Genomic DNA, 17,957 nt, shown 5'->3' on the forward strand with positions numbered 1-17,957 from the left:
GAGTTCTTTAGAACATCTGTCCCCTAATTTTCAACCTCATACTTCTCACCTGAGGCATGTATGGTGTTCTGCTAACAAGTTCATAATCTTTATCAGCTATTTAGCTTTGTCTTAATACTTAACACATAATTAAATAATAAAATCACTTGTGTTGAGGGAACATTCAACAATCAATATTTAGGTTCCCACCATTTCATCTTCACTGCTTTGTCTTCTGGGATATTTAATACAACTGTGTTGCCATTGGGGGCCTCTAAAAATGCCTGTTACATTTGATAGGAAAATGGCATGAGGCATCTAATAGAAATTTTTTTTCTCGGTCAGTTTTATATTAGCATTATTTCTTACATGCTTGTGAGTAATTAATAGCTTAAGGGGGTGCGAAATGAAGATTAAAAATAAAATCTCTTCTTCATATTCAGTTTCTCTATTATAAAACACTGTTCAACTCTGACATTATAACAGCTTTCAAGTAAATAAAAGGTTGTTACAAGGAGGAGGAAGAAAAATTGTTCTTATTAACCTCTGAGGATAGGACAAGAAGCAATGGGCTTAAATTGCAGGAAGGGCGGTTTAGGTTGGACATTAGGAAAAACTTCCTAACTGTCAAAATGGTTAAGCACTGGAATAAATTGCCTAGGGAGGTTGTGGAATCTCCGTCATTGGGGATTTTAAGAGCAAGTTGGACAAACACCTGTCAGGGATGGTCTAGAGAATACTTAGTCCTGCCTTGAGTGCAGGGGACTGGACTAGATGACCTCTTGAGGTCCCTTCCAGTTCTATGATTCTAAGAAAGTATACACAGAAGCCCTGACTTGCGGTAGAGGTTTTTTTTTTTTTTTTTTTTTTTAAAGGGGCCCAGATGCTGGTCAGGATTAAGGTTACACCAAACATTGTACACTGCCATTTTTCAATCAGAATGAAGCAGACAGAAAATATGGAGAAGGAACTCAGAGGAATAGAGTATGATTGAGAACTGCACACCCTGCATTAACCCTCTAGGAGAGAGTGCTTGTATTCAAAGAGAGACAGAAAGAAATCAGTCACATCAACTTTACATATACAATTCTCTAAAATTTAATTATTATAATTATTTTAATTAAACATCTGTCAGAGTTTCTGTTTTAAACCCTGTTTTTCCAAAGGGATAAAATTCAGCTGTAAAAATTCACTCTGGATTCACAAGGTCTCAATTCTGCAAGGCACAGAACACACTGGCCCAATTCAGTATCGCACATAAGTACATATTTAATTTTATGCAAGAAAGTCCCCTTGCTGTTAAAAGACTCATACTTAATATTAAGTATGCACTTTGTTGGACTGAGTCCAGCTTGCTCAGCACTTTCCAAGATCAAGTCCATAGCAAAAGTATATAAGTTCCCAGCCTGGAAGAGAATAAAAATCTGTGCATCCACAAACACACAGAGAGAAATTAGAATCAAATACCTTCTGTGGGGATGGAGACAGAAGATTTTTGAAAAGCCTTATCTTTAACATACATCCAGTTCACATATATGGGTAAAGTGGGACCATTTTACAGTAAAGTCACTCTACATGGTGGAGAACTGTATCCTCAGGTACAATCTGTACATTGCAACAAATAATTAGGAACTTTTACGCTCATATTCTATATAGGATTCTACTATACCCATGGTCATTGAGAGTAGAATACACTGTTGCACCAACTTTATCATGGTCTTTGTACTATGAAATACTTTTATAAAAAGGTTGATTTAAAAAAAAAAATTGTTAAGAAAATAATCCAGATGTACTTCCTAAAACATAGGAAGAACACAACTAAAATTGTTGAATATCTATTCTACTGCCAGAAAACTCAAGAGCTGTGCTATTGTAAATAATGTTTCTGAGTTTCAAAGAGTAAAAGGAAGGTAAAAGTGATTATTGCATGGTTTATTAATACAAAATTGAGATATTAAATATTTCAAACAGTAAAAGAACAGGTGTGTAGACCAGACTTGGAAAACCCTCAGTAAAAAATAATCCGTTCAGGTACAAAAATTTACTTTCTCACCTTTTAATATAATGATGATTGCAATGAAATGATATATATATATGATGCTTAACTCACCTACACAAAATATTTTTTAAAAGAAGCATTTTAAAGCCTTGATCCTATAATCTAATGCATGTGGGTAGCCCCATATGGAACCATGGGAATAAAACCCAGCTATGCAGACCTTGGGACCACTGATGTTCCCACATTGCCACCAGGAAGTCATCCAAAACCATCTTGAAGGAGCACTGTGGAGCTTAAGCACCACAGGAAGCACTGCCCAAATGGTGGGAAATGACAGCACTCTGTGGCCTTCTGATTGCCCCATGCTCACTATTTAACCCTGGAGGGTGTCCCAGGATGTTGTCTGGGCAACCACACAGACTTCTGGCTTACTGCAATGCCTCGCCTTGCCTCCTGCTCTCCAGACCCTGACCCAAGCCTGACTTTAACCCTGAATCTTGCCTCCTGGTTCCAGCCAGGTAACTACCTCTGATTTCTGGTCTTTGACTCTGGCCTAACCCGGACTCTTGCTTATCAATCCTGGCTCTAGTGATTACTCTGATCTCAGCTTGCTGACTGTTGTGGACACCAATCCAGCTGTGACTGCTAGGATAGACTGCCTATGCCCTGGTCCTTTACAGGACCTTTACACCTGTGTGGAGTCCCACTGAAGTTTTTGAGACTCAGCATAGGGGTCAACTTGCAGGGATTTGATTGCAGGATAGGAGCCCTAAAAGCATAAGGACAACATTTTAAAACTTTGGTGCCTAAAGTTGGATCCTAACTTTATCCTAACCTATGTAAAAATTGCTTGATTCTCAAAAGTTCTAAAAACCCCACAGCTCCCATTAATTTTCTTGGGACTGTTCAAACTACACTTTTGAAAACCAAGCCATTTGTATGCAGCCGCCTAAATATGAATGTTAGGAGTCTCACGGTACAATTTTGACAGAAGTGTTTCTCTGCAGGATCTGGTAACATTGCAAGCACCTGCAGCACAGCAAAGGTGCCAGTTAGACAGATCATCTTTTCAGGAAAAGTAGAACCCTGAACTCAAGATTTACTGGATAAATAGAAATAATTGATTTTCAAATATTTTGTTTTTTTAAGAGAAAATATTTTATATACTGTATCCAGTAAAAAAATATCAAAACTTTTGCTTAAAAACCCTTTGAAGTTAAATGTATTTATATTTGCAGTCTATATCGATACCTTTGCTGGTTTGCAACTTTAATCCCTTTTCAACCAATTTACTTCTAAACAAGGCTTGAATTTGGGGGAGAGGTGAAGTTGCTACATTCCAACTTTCACTATATACATTATATATATATATATATATATATATATATATTCTTTCAACTGGCAACAGTGAAAAGTGGGAAGAAGGCATAACCACCTATACTCCACCCCTCACTTTAAGCACTGCTTTTAAAAAATAACACTAACCCTCCTAACCATTGTCTCTCAATGCCAGAAAGTCCATTGAAAAAGCAACTGATAGTAATATGGTTCCTGTCAGTATCACATACTGTGGGTCACTGCCATAGTAACATTTGGTTCTACCATCCATAGCCTCTCATTGCTGCAAGTGTCTGGCAGGGTAATGCTAGATTAGTGTATTTACCATTGCTGATTTTGCTCCTGCTATGCTTCTACACGGTCTTCTTCAAATTCAGGGCTGTCAGAATTACCTATATTATAGTCAGTAGCAAAGTTCCCTAACCCAGTAATATCCAGAGCTGGACAGATGATAAAGAAAATACAGCCACTGACTAGAAAAAAAAGTCACTTTTAAATTAATTTCACTGAACTCCTCCAAATGGAATGATTATGCTAGATCAAAATACAGTATATTCTTCTATTTTCTTTTGTTGAAGAACAAGGGTATGACCTTTTAAAACAGTGTTTTGGGGGTTTCAGAATTAAAGGCCTAAGAAGATCCAGAATGACCAACAGTATTTTTCCCCTCCTCCCGCTTTCTCTTCACTAAGCATGCCATACTGTTCTTCCTTGGTACAGAGCCATACTTTTTATGTTTTGCACTTCCTTTCCCAGGTGTGCAGCCACCTTGTCCTCTCATATACACAAAATCTCTCTCTCTCTCTCTGCAACTCAGAAAGCATAAGTCAGTAGATTTACTTAGAAGTAAACTTCAGTGCTATATTATACGTATCTATATACACACCGTTTTAAGATTCATGGTGTATTTAGACAAAGTTTACAGGTACATACACATTTAAAAAAAAACACTAAGATATTGTAAAATCATTTCCACTTTTTTCTTACCTACAGAGACCAGAGTTCAAGATTCTGGATTTCCACTGATACAGTTAATGACATCACTGACATAACCACTTGTCTTACTGATGTAAATCTCATCCTCCCATTCCCCTACCCTCCTATTGTCTATTTGCTTATTATGTTTTATCTGTTCTTAGACTGTAAATTCTTCAGGAAAAAGACTATGTTTTTTATATATTCTGTAAAGAATCTAGGATACTTTTACAATGTATAACAAATAATAGTAAATAATTCCTGAATCAGCAGGAGGAATAAGAGCTCCTTAGAGGTCAGTGATCAACTGTTGCAGTGTGTTGTAATGATTCATTGCTAGCTATCAGCAGTTACAGAAGAAAAACAAAACCCAATCTCAGCTATTGGCAGGTAAAAGGCTTCTCAATAAAACCTTTGAAAAGAGGATTTCATACCGGATCAAAATTGAATGATACAGTATGCTTTTTTCACAAATAGCTTTGATAATTAACAAACAGGGGCAGAACATGTTTGTAAAACATGCAAAGTGAAGAGAGAATTGTGTTGAGACATAAATGAAAGTTCCCTCTCCCTCCCCCATGTACTAACTATAAAAGTCCAATCATAAGGAACAGTCACCTAACATCAGCTCTCCTTCAGTATGCATCCACAGCCATGGCAGACAATTCATCACAGTGATATTTCAAGATTAGTTTTCTGGGACAAGAAATATCTATATAATAAGATTCCTCTTTGTATCACTCTGAAGCCTAAAATGTCTGTTGAATCAGTGTATAGCAATGAAAGCAACTACAAGCATGACTGAGAGCTCTTTTTGTTCAGAATATCACAAGAATGAATCATCACTCGGTTTCATGGTTTGTTACCATCCAATTTTTAAGTTCTCAACTATTTTGAATTTACACCCATGCAATATATAGCAATAGCAAGAAATGTATTGATGCCATGCCAAGAGTCCTAGACAATTGTGATATCAGAGATAACTCAAACACCACTCTAACTCTACAGTTAATTTGTATGCACCAATTTAATTGGTTGTAAAAGAGAGTGCACTAACAGTGGATTATGCGGCCCAACTGTCACCCACACAATTTGTAAGGGGCTGGGGCATAGGCAGCCTGGCCTAGCGGTTACTGCTGGGCTGGTGTCCAAAAGTCAAGGACAGCCACAAGGCACTAGTCAGTGACCAGGAATCAGTGTAAGTCACTGGAGCCAGGCTCGATAGACAAGAATCGGGGCTAGAGAAAGGCTGGTGTCGGAGCTGGAGATCAGAGTTAGTTACCAGGCTGGAATCAGGAGGCAAGAGTCAGGGTCAGATTCAGGCTCAGGACAGAGACTGGAGGTGCAGAGAGCAAGATGAAGTCTGGAGTTGCAACAAGACAGAAGTCTGCATGTTGCTCAGACAACTTCATGGGGCACCCTCCAGAGTTAAATAGTGAGCATGAGCCAATCAGAAGGCCACAGGATGCTGTCGCTATGGTCCCTTTGAGTAATACCTCTTGTGGCACCTAGTCTCCTCAGTGCTCCTTGGATATGGCTCTGCATGGCCTCCGGGTGGTGATGTAGGAACAGCTGCTATCCCATTCTCCACAAACCAGAGTTCTAGTCGTATGGATTCTTATATTATTCACTCCCTTCAGGCGCATCCTTCCTCTGGGTTGGCACTGGGCCTGGTTTGTCTGGATGGTCTTGATGAAAGCTTTTTACCAGGTCAGAGGCAGGTTCCCAGGAGCACTCTTCCAGACCATAGCCCTCACAATCTTTGAGGTAGTACAGTCTCTCCCTCTGCATTTAGAGTCAAGGATATCATGGATTATGTATTCCTCATGCCCTTGGACCTGGACCAGCAGGGGCAGCTGTTGGGACCACTCAGGAAAGGGGTCTTCCTTGTAAGGCTTCAGAAGGGATACATGAAAGACAGGGTGCATCTTAAGGGATCTGAAGGAGCTACAATTTGATTTGCTGACAAATCTGGAATGGTCTGAGGAACTGGTGGTCTAGGCAGGGCCGGCTCTAGCTCTTTTGCCGTCCCAAGCAGCAAAGCGAAATAAATAAATAAATAAAGCCGATCGGCAGCACTTCAGCAGCAGCTCAATCAAGCCACTTCATTCTTCTGCAGCAATTTGGTGGCAGGTCCTTCACTCCCTCTCTTCCTCTTCGGCGGCACCTCAAAGAGGAAGAGAGGGACTGAGGGACCCGCCGCCGAATTGCCGCCGAAGACCTGGAAGTGCCGCCCCTTTCCATTGGCCGCCACAAGCACCTGCTTCCTTCGCTGGTGCCTGGAGCCGGCCCTGGGTCTAGCTTTTAGAATGGTCTGCTCATACAGAGCAGCAAGCTTTTGCAGCAAGCCAGACTTTTTCACCTACTGTTAGAGCTGGGTCTTCCTGGCATTGACAGTCTGTGTAGTGCTTGTAGTCCTTTTTCATATCTTCAAGGTGGTCCTTAAGCTCCTTATGGATATGATGAATTCACTGGATCCAGTCAGTGGCTGCTGGGTTCCGGGAGGCTGCCAGCAAGGCCAGGTCTAAAGCAAGGGTGGTACCTGTAATTTGCAAAAAAAAAAAAAAAAAGTGACTTTGCCACATGGAGGTATGGTTGGTGGTGTTGTATGAGAGCTCAGCATAAGGTAGGAGGGACAACCAGTTATCCTGATGATAGTTGACAAAATATCTTCAGTATTGCTCTAGTACTTGGTTCACCTTCTCTGTCTGCCCATCTGTCTGGGGGTGGTATGTGGAGAGTAACCAGAGAGTTTCATGCCCAAAGCGTGAGACAAACTGTGGGCCTTGGTCCAAGGTGATATGGTAGGAAGCCCATGAAGACTGATAACATGCACCAGCAGGAGATGAGCTGTTGTTTCAGCAGAGGGCAGGCAATCACAGGGATGAAGTGTGATATTTTGGTCAGTTGGTCTACAACTGTCAAGACCAGTGTGTGGCTGTCAGATTCGAGGAGTTCACTATGAAATCAAGGGTGATTGAGGTCCAGGGTCTAGAGTAGAGTACTTGAGTTCTGAGGGACTTAGCACAGGGCATCCTGGTGCATGCACACAGGTCGTAAGTGTCAACATAGTGCTGGACTTTGGTTCATATATGGGGTCACCAGAAGAAACAGGAAACTGTGCAAAATGTCTGAAGGTGGCCAAAATGGTCCGCCAATGCGGCGTCATGGCAGAGGTGAAGCACTTTTAAACAGGGGTACCCCAACAGAACATATACGTGCCCATCAAGTTATGTGACCTTGTCTTGTGTGGAACTTTGCATTTTGGTTCTGGGTCTCAATTTCTTGGGCTGTTCTGTCACTTCCTGGGTTAACAGATTACCCTGTGAAGCAGATCGGATTAGCTCAATCTGATCTTGGTGTATTGTGGCACTAAGGAAGTTGCGAGATTTTAGGAGACAGGATGATTCTTGGTTAGATTCCTCACCCTCTTGGTAGTATTTTCCCTTTCAGCATAAGGCATTGGCTTCCTCATTACCAAGCAATACATGATGATGAAATATAACTAAGAGAAGAATATTGCCCACCTGAGCAGTCTTTGGTACAAGGCTCAAGTCTTACGCACATATTAGAGGTTCTTATGGTCAGAGAATACTTGCACCTGATTTCAGGCTCCCTTGAGGTGAAGGCACCACTTTTCAAAGGCTGATCTAATTGCAAGCAGTTCTCTATCTAATATTTCACAATTCCATTCAGCAGGGGTGAGTATTGGGGAGTAGTAAGCGGAGCGGTGCAGCACTTCCTGTGGCCCATGACTCTGAATCCAATGCAGGCATAGTCTTCCACTATAAATGCCTGGGCCGAGTCAGGACAGCCTTCTCTTCCTGGGATCATGCCAGCTGCGTGCAAAGTGTCTGATTTTCTGCTAGGAGCTGTGCCACTTGGGACCACAGCACATAGTTCTTCGTTTAGAGTTGAACAAGCAGCTCCTATAGATCCGGTACCACAGTGGGTCACGATAGACATGCTCCTTCCATATCCCTACTAAGGGGCTTCTGCAGAGGGGGTCAAAAGTGGTCTGGGCAAACTACACAGGACCAGGGTGTAAGCAATTTAACTTAGTAGTCACAGCTGGGCTGGCATCCACAAGTCAAGGGCAGCAGTCAGCAAGCAGGGATCAGAGTAATTGCTAGAGCCAGGATCAGCAGGCACAAGTCAGGGTCAAAGTCAGCTGGGGTCAGACCGGAGATCAGAAAGTGAGGTGAGGGGTAAAGTCACAGCAAGCCACTGGTTACCCAGACAACTTCCTGGGCCACCCTCCAGGGTTAAATAGAGAGCATGGGCCAATCAGAAAACCACAGGAGCTGTTGCCATGGTCCCTTTGGGCACTACATCCTGCAACACCTAATCTTCACAATGCTCCTTGGAGGTAGCTCTGCATAACTTCCCAGTGGCAATGTCAGAACAGCAGCTGTCCCAGGGTCTGCAAACCTGGGTTCTAGTTCTGTGAATCCTTACATAAATAACACAACAGACCCAGAGGTGAAAGTAAGCAGGTACGGCATACCGGTAAGAAAGTGGCCACCAATATGGGTTGGTACACAGCCGACGTTAAAGCGCTTTACGCACTATACCAGCAGGGCTGCTCACGGGGGGATGGGGGGGAGGGGGCAAACGGGGCAGCTGCTCCAGGGCCCGGTGATTTAAAAGGCCTGGGGCTTCCGGCAGTGACCAGAGTCCCAGGCCTTTAAATCGCCACTGGAGCTCCGAGCGGCACGGGCTGGGCAGCGCTGAAGGGCTGGCTGGGAGAGTCTGGCCCCAGCCCTGCCCATTCTGCCCGAGGCCCCACCCCTTCAAGGGGCCCAGAGCCACCCCCCACCTTGCCCAGGAGCCTGGCCACACGGCATACCGGTAAGTCCTTTAAGTTACTTTCACCCCTGAACAGACCCCCTCATTTGCCACCAGCATACACGATAATCCCAAGCATCATTCTGAATCCTAGAATGTGAGAGTCAGCGTGAAGCAATGGGAACAGCTACAAGAGGTTTTTGTTTAGACTATCACCAGGTTCAATCATAACTGGGATTCACAGTCTTATACCATCCAATTTTTTTTAAGGTCTCAGTCATTTTTAGATTATTGTTTGTTTGTTTGTTTTGGCCACACATAACTTTACAAATTATACCCGTGCAATAGCACAAGTTTTTAGCTACTGGTTTGTTATCACTGACACTGTGGAATGTTTGATAATGGATTCTGTTGAAGACAACAGATTCCAGCATTGTCAGGGAGATAGTCTGGCTGCATTAAATCAGTCTTTTCCATCTCTAATTTCTGATAACATGGCCATTTCCTTCCACCATAAAACCTGGAGCTACCCTCTCTATTAAAAAAATATAGTCAATAAAGTCAACAGCAACTGTAGAACCTTCCTCTTTGTCTTTCACGTTGTTTTAGATAGGGACCCTCTGCTGTGATCATTTCCTTGAGAAGCAGCATGGACTCTAGTGACAGGTACTGGATTGGCAGTTAGCATAACAGGGTCTACTCCTGGCTCAGACTCTCCCATCTTTGTCTTGTCTTGTCTGTTTAGAAGATTGTAAACTCTCCACCTTTTACAATGCGTTTGTTGTGTCCTAGTGCCTACCACAAAGGGGCCCCAAATTTCAGGTGAGACCCTCTAGGCGATACTGTAATTATAGGTGAAACTGGCAGCTACACCTATAATTAAGGTTACCTAACATTTCCATTATAAGACCCTGTTTTCAGTTGCTTATAATTTTGCCAAACTTCAGCTGCTGAGGCTGAAATTTTCCATGCAAAGTGGTTGCCTCCCGCTGATTATTATTATTACTTCTAAGTTTCAATAAAAATGGTTCAGCCATTTGCAAGAATGAGGAACCGGTCAAATATACTTTTTGGTATTCTTGTGAAAATCCACCTAAATTTGGCTGAATTAAAAGCTTCTGAAAATTGCCATTTGCTCATGCTTAGCAAAGGCTTGTTAGAGACTGGCAGCAAAATTATCTGATTCTGTTCCATATACCCTGTGCGTGGCCCACCTCCAAACTTGTGGGGGACAATACTGTTCCACATTATTACATTTATGTTTTTTCAGTTTTCTTTATTAAAACATATGAATTATATACAATAAAAACTGTGATAAGACATGAAGGTTGCAAAATCAAGCACAAGATGGATGGTGCACAGAGAATGAGACTGTTGTCTGTAGGAACTCTGCTTCATTTGCCCAGAAGTCAGATGTGTAGTGAAGAAAGCAGGGGACTGAATAAAGAGAAAGGATAGTCTTGTGGTTAAGGCAACTGAGTACCTCACTGGACAAGTGGATCCTATCCATGCCTCTGTCACAGAATTACTCTGAGATGTTGGACAAGCACATCTCAGACATCAGGAGCCTGATCTGCAGAAGTGTCGAGCACTGACAACTGCAACTGAAGTAAAAAAGAACTGTGCTTTGAACATATAAAGTGGTATAAAAATGCTATTATGAAAAATTGGTCCCTAGGTTTCTCAAATTTGGCAGCCAAAAATTAGTGGACACTTTTGTTAATTTTGTCCTTAATCTCTGTAAAATGAGGATAATACCTCACAGGCCTGTTGTGAAGATACATTTAATTAACATTTGTAAAGCAGTCAGATGCTATAGTGATGAGAACCACAGAAAGTCTATGAGGAAATTCATAATTCTAGATTCATTGCAGGGTTTGAATTGTATGCAATAAAGTATGGGGCCCCACACTGAATCAAGAAGGTAAATAAAATATTTAATAACTACTGATTTGGTGCAATGAACAAGGCAGGGTCCATTGGAAAAAATAATATGTGACAACCTAATGTATCACAAGGGGCTGATTTAAGATTGCATGACCAAAACTTAAAGAGTCTCATACAAGAAAACAGTGCACTGCTCCATTCCCTGCAAAATTCATCCAGGTCACAAGAGTGTAAAGAAGCATGAAATTCACAGGGTGAGTAGTATGTAGGTTGACCTGGCCCGGAATGCAAGCTCAGCAAATTCTCTGTGTCAGACTGTACTTGGAGAACTAAGCAGTGATCCTTGCTCTAGTCAAATCTGTGCACGTGCAATGTCACATAAAGAATCCCACACTTCTATACAGAAGTGCTGGCGGAAAAAAATCTTGTTCTAGTGTAAGGTTTTCCAAACTGTCTCATAGAAAACAAAATATTAGGGGTCCCTAACGAACATATAAAAGAGGTGTGTGGAGTTTCCCCATCATCATAATTTTCTTGGGGAAAGTGGGGTGTGAAGGAAATTGGTGAGTGTAAGAGGATAATGCAGTCTTAAAGAATATTCCAACAGCAAAAATTTCTTGCTTGGTATTTTTCACTTCATGTTCAGTAAAAGTAGAATCATGTCTTGAATATTCAGAGGAGACTATTTTTATTTTAGAGACTTAAGTCAGAATCAACACAACAAGAAAAGACGAGGGAATTCTTTTGTTGCATTTCCTCCACTGTGTTTTCTTGTATCACTCAGAAAAGACAGTGGAATGCCCTAAGGAATCCTCTTTGCCCAGTTTGAGAAACACAGTGTTAGGAGAAGACTTTCGTGCAGACTAGACTATGGAATAAGATCTCTGTGAAGGTATGAGATTGAAAGAAGGACAAAAGATCGATCACTATCAAAATAAAGACACTACCAGTGTATGAGCAGGATCCAGAAGCGGGCAAGCCCACCCGTTATCAACTGTAGGGAAAGGGCTTGATGTGTTGTGAACTGGCTGTGTTCATGCATGGAGGTCACACCTTAATTATTGTTTGTAACAAAGAATGGAAAATCCACTGTTCTTTATTCTGCTAATTGTAGCTTTGACCTCAGTGGTTCTAAACCTATTTACCATTGTGGGGCACATATGCAGCTCTCTATGTGTTATGTGACACACACACACACACACACACACAACCTGCATGGCCCTGAGGATGTCACATGGGCCGCAGCTGTGTGCTCATTGGACCACAAGTTGAGAAAACCACTGCCTTCAAACCCTCACACCACATTTCTTAACTATCTAATTTCTGTGGAGGCAGAAATGGATTTGGGAAAAGGTGATTATCTACAGTACTAACTGCAGACTTAGAGAAACAAGAATTTACTCAATACAAGAAAATGTAGGGTATATATTTACTGCTGATCTTACACATTTTCAGAGGATATGCCAGAATGGTTTAGGGAAGATTGGAAGTGGATGAATGCCAGTTTTTGCTAATCCCCAGTCCCCACTTCTCTTCTCCCACAAATAATGTTCACCAGAAGAGTGATCTTCCCACCAGGCATATGCATAAATTCCTTTCCACTATAAGGTTATACATCACAGTTAACTCTCAGTTTTATAAATATTTTATTATTTGTATTGCATAAGTCCCCAAACCCACAGTCAAAATCAGAGTCCCATTGTGCTAACTGCTAAACAAATACATAGGAGGGCATCTCTGCCTTGAAACCCCTCCCAACATACTTGTTTCATTATTACTCATTTGTCTTTTGCAGCTGCACTTCTCATAGAATTCCACTTCCACTAACAGCAATCTGACCACTGACAGCGCCCTCAATGATTGCAGAGCATGTTGCTTCATATGTAGCCAGCACTGATCCATTGTGCCTGTCACCTCATCTATATATTCTCCCTGCCTGCTCACTTCTGTCCTACTCAAGGTGGTCCAGCAGCTGTCACTGCTCTGTCTTTGGACCTTTCCATTTTTTTTTTTTAAAAGGACATCACCAGAGTCATTGTGCCACTGTTTGAATAGCAACAGAGTGGAAAAGTTTCAGAGTAACAGGATTATTGCTCTATTGCTGAACTCTGTAAGACCCCTTATATTGTAATTCTGGTTTCTCACACCTAAAACTTGTACCCTATTTTATATTAGTATTTTTACCAAATTAAAATGTTTTCAAACAAGAAATAAATCAATGCATATTACAACCTCCATACCTTATTCAAAAATGACCAATAGTTGCCAGTTTCTCTCTTGTATTCCCTTCAAAGGACTTGGCTCTGAGACCCATTTGGAAGTTCTCCAAATGTAGTATGTTGTGATCTACCCAGAGTCATCTCTTTCTTCTCTTTTCCAACCATGACATTTTCAGTGGGGTTTCTTGAAGCCAACAGTCCATACACCAGTTCTACACAAAATGCCTCTTTCGATTTGTCTTCTGCTACAGTTAACCCAGACAACAACTTTGGATTGCTGTTTCACTGAGTTTTCTGTTAAACACATTTTGAATAGGTTCCTGTGTAGCACTCACTCAATACCCTCCCCTATCCCTGGCCTTACCATATATACATGTTTTAGAGTTTGGCTGCTTGATCTCTGCATAAAGCTTTGCTTTCCAATTGACTTGCCAATTTTAATGCTTTCTTATTACCGCCATAATACTAAGCTACCAAGATGAGACAGTCAGGCTACGCTTTCATCTCCAAACATGTTTCCTTGCCTTTGTAAGACACACTTCAAGTATTACATGTTTTTTTGGGACCTGCAGCCCTTCACTCAGGTTCTTTTAGACATCATGGAACATCTTACAGTAGACTCTCCAAGACAATGAGAATCATGTGACTAAGTCTCTCTTCCAGTTTTGTTTAATATTTGCTCCAGTTCACTCAGTATTTTCAAGTAACTTCTTACATTTTCTTCCATAGAGTGTGTAAGTACCAGCTCTACTCTGCTGCAGCTAAATCATGTTCTCTCCTGCTTTTCCTATTCTAACTATATTAGCTTTGTACTTTGCAGAATTTGTCAATACTTGCAACCAAATAGATACAAGCCTTTGCCATAGCTGCTTCCACCTACTTGCAAATCTTCTCCTGTAATTTTCTTGCTTTTCTTTAGGGCCTCTTTTATGACCCTTTTAATCTCTTTTTGAAGTTTCAGTTTTTACTTTAATATTTTTGCCTTTTCAGCAGCTTTCCCGAACACTTGTTCTCTTGTAGCTCCAGTCTAAGTCTGGGTGATCTGCCTCGGTATCATACTTCTGGCAGATAAGACTAATATTCTGAATTGTACATATTCTATCTATGACTATGCAAAAGTTACTTATCTACCTCAGTCTCATCATCTGTAAAATGGGAACAATTATACTTTTTTGTGGACAATAAGACTGTTCTCTTTCAGCTATTCCAACAACATGATAGTTCATTGTTCATTCATAAGTCAAAACCTAAAGTTGTTTGGGACACGCAGGTTGCCCAAAAGCACCCCACTGGTTTGTCTTGGAATGAGCTTTCCCTGATAAAAAAAGGACCATTTGAAGCTCTTTATGAAATTGTTCCCTGAATGATTAAGAATCCACCCTTTTCTAGATACACAAGGATTTTAATCTGCTTTGTTCTGACAGAAAAAATAAACATTAAAATGAAAGAAAATATTGGAGGGAAAAGTCTGATGTTACTGAGAGTATTTTTGCTACATTTCAGATATGAGCAAAGCAGGAGATAGGAGATGGTCTGAAGAGGGAGGTATGAAAACATAAATACTGGGGAAGCTAACATGATCAAGACATCAAGGCAGAGTAGAAAGAGTCTGCAAAATCCCTGGAAGAACACAGTGGAATCAAGCAGCAACTGAGCTGAAAGAAATCAGACTGGCTGGAATGGTCTAGGTTAGCAGAGAGAGAGAGAGACTTGGAGTGTCCCGGTGGTGAGTCAAGTTAGTCCTGGAAGACCTGAAAACAGAGAGAAAGCAACATAATGTGAATACTGAATTAGTGGAGGAGGCCAGAAGAGGGAGGAACAATTAAAAGATGCCCACAATGTTAGGGAAAGTAAGTTGAAAGAGCTCATTGCAATCATTGTGTTGTGGGGAGCTGAGAAGTTCACCAGAACTCCAAGTTAACTTACTCTGTATATTGATTTCCTTGGCTCAATGGTACTGTTCCCAAAACTTTATCTGCACTAGTCCTTGTTTAAAATGCAAAAAAGAGGCATGATTTAGTCACATGGTCTCCGCTCAGGACTAGAAGCCAGGGAGGTTGATTTCTAATGTGATTTTTCACAGATGTTCTCTGTGGCTGTGGAAAAGTTATTTAATTTCTCTATTTCTGTTTCATCATCTGTAAAATGGGAACAATTACAGTTATCCTCACAGATATGTTAGGGTAAATTAAATGTCTGTAAAGAACTTTAAATGGGTAAAATGTTATATAAGTGCTAAGATTATATATATATATATGCTCTTTCTTAAAAAAATAAGAAAACCTTCTTGTGGTCTCTCCATAGGGTTACAGAAGGCTGGTGCATGCATCCTAATAGTTTCCTTGGTGCAGATATAGTCCTTTAATTTCTACTCATATCAGGACATTGAGTGGCGAGCAAAGAGGGTTATCAATAACAGGATAACAATGTTAAATGGAAGACACAGAGCATTATGTTAGTGGAGTGTTATTTAGGGGTTTGGGAAGGTTGGCTGGAGAGGTTGGCTTCGTTTAGAACTGCAGTTTGAATGATAACAGCAGCTCACTTTCACATTTATGCACAAGCATCACTTGGAACATGGTAACAATTGCTGTTTCTAAAAATTCACATTTCATATAGCTTTGAGAAATTAAACAAAACAAGAAATCAGAAGCTTTCCCTTTTTTCATCCTGCAAGTGTAGCTCTGATCAATGGAGGTCTATGAAGTAAGTCTGCTACCCTATAAAATAGCTAGAAGTTATCCCAATTAATACTCTACCAAAGCATGGGGGAGGGGGATGTTGGCAGGGGGGAAGAAAAGCAATGACCCTGTGTTAAGAAGGAAAGAACTCAGATCAATGCACCAGTGGCTGGACAGTCTTTTCTTTGCTTATTTGCACCAACAATACTACCATCTGTACACACCACTTCCTCTGCCTCCTGCCTTTTATAGAACAGCTCACAGAGAAAATTAACCTTAGTGCTATTGACATGGTTAAAAATATTATGGAAAGAGAAAAACACCACACAAGTAGTAAAATGTATGTCATTCAAGGTGATCAAACAATGAGTGCACAAAATAAATGCAAAAAAATGAGTTAAACTGTGCTCTCAAAGTTGGAAAATTAAAAGAAAGTAACTGTTACAATTGAACAAGTCAAATAAATACTATGGAACTGTGGGAAAATAGAGACTGGATTGTGTCTTGATTGGCTGAAGCCCTAGAGCCATTTCACAATGGCAAACAGTTTAAAATCAAACAAAAAAGACTAAGCCTCAATGAGGGAGTCTTATCAAGTGTGTCCTAAAGACTTTCTGTTTTGAAGTATCTTGATTTAGGTGTGTTCATCTGTCTTGATTGTAAGTAGGAAAACGGACAAATTTGCAAGATTCTCTTACTCTAAGATTTCATTTACATTATGGCAACAAGAATTTTAAAACATGAACAAATTTCCCTGGCCATCACAGACAACTTTTGCTAAGAGACATGTTAGTTATCTATGCCCTATACTGTAGGAGGCAGAAATAAAGGTTCTCAGGGAACAAAAATCCTTGTTCCATCTTCCAACCTCTAGTATCAGTAAAAGCTGATACCCTAATTAAAAGAGAGATGAAGGAAAGGAACTACCAGGGATATCCCCTTTCCTTGTTTTGTTTGCTGGTGGTGAAGAACAGAGCTGGAATGGCAGAACACAAGAAGCCCAAGCAACACCTTTACAGTGGCCCAGACTTGTGTTGTAAGATTGGGCCCCTCTGCAAAACCATTCAATTGGGGTACTCACATGCTTAAAATATAATCACTAATAAAAACATATATATTTTATAATGTTTCGTAACAACTTATTTTAAAATATATTCTTTTTTTTTGGTAATGTTTTATAAAAAAATAATACATTTCCCTTGCTTTTGTTCTCTCTTCTCAGTTTACTTCCTTCATTCCATTTTTAACTTTCACTCCACTGTTGGTGTCTTTTTCCTTTATCTTTTCCAGTGTCTGCATTTGTTAAGTCTAACTTTTCTGCAGTGTTTAATAATGGTTCCCCTTCAAATTCTCCTCCAACCAGTTTGTGGACTCCCTCCTTTTCTTTTTTCCCTTTCACACTCCTCTCTTCCTCCTTTGCTTTCTAGTCCACATGATCTCATAAAAGTCTCTCAAATTCTCCTTCCTTTTCTCTACTTCCTTATCCTCAATCTTTTGTTCCAACCTCTCTATTTCTTTTTTGTACAACCCCAACAAGGGTGAAACTGGAAACAAACATATTCGTATTCTCCAAAGTTCCTTCACAAACTGAGATTTATCCAAACGAGACTTTACTTACAGTAGATCTTCACGATATGATTCTCCCTCTTCTTTCTAGCAAGCCTCGATCAGCAGTGAAATAATTAATGTTGACATTTAATTTGTCATTGTACTTCAGAGATAATAACCACTTTAAAATAATAGAAGTAATTCATACCTCTCTCAGAGTCATTGTTTCAGGCTGCATGCAGACTCAGGCAAACATCACTGCATCCTCCTCAGGCCACATTTTTAAGTTGATTGGTGCAATCATAAGAGTTAAAGTTTATATTCTGGAGCACAAGATGATAACCTTCAGGGGAAAAAAAAGTATTGATTTGCCAAACTGCAGTGAACTGGATCGATTTGATCACTGACACCCAGCATCCACTCTCGCTCCCCATACACACATGGCCATCTAACCTGTCATTCTACAGATACCCCTTTGTGACCAGCCTTCCACCCCTGCATATCTTGGCAGAGAGGGAAAGTGAAAGAATTGGGAAGGAAGCA

The 17,957-nt window shown here is 40.6% G+C and overlaps 1 protein-coding gene across 1 annotated transcript in view; it reads right to left on the bottom strand.

Moving 5' to 3' along the window:
* ARID1A (AT-rich interaction domain 1A) overlaps nucleotides 1-17,652 on the bottom strand; it is a 105,389-nt gene extending 87,737 nt beyond the window's left edge. The window contains exon 1 of the mRNA XM_065576976.1: nucleotides 17,623-17,652. Within this exon, the coding sequence (XP_065433048.1) occupies nucleotides 17,623-17,652 (30 nt within the window). The remainder of the gene's footprint in view (nucleotides 1-17,622) is intronic.
* Nucleotides 17,653-17,957: the final 305 nt, after the last annotated feature.

This window comes from Chrysemys picta, chromosome 23, assembly GCF_011386835.1.
Source record: "Chrysemys picta bellii isolate R12L10 chromosome 23, ASM1138683v2, whole genome shotgun sequence".
Classification (NCBI taxonomy): Eukaryota; Metazoa; Chordata; order Testudines; family Emydidae; genus Chrysemys; species Chrysemys picta.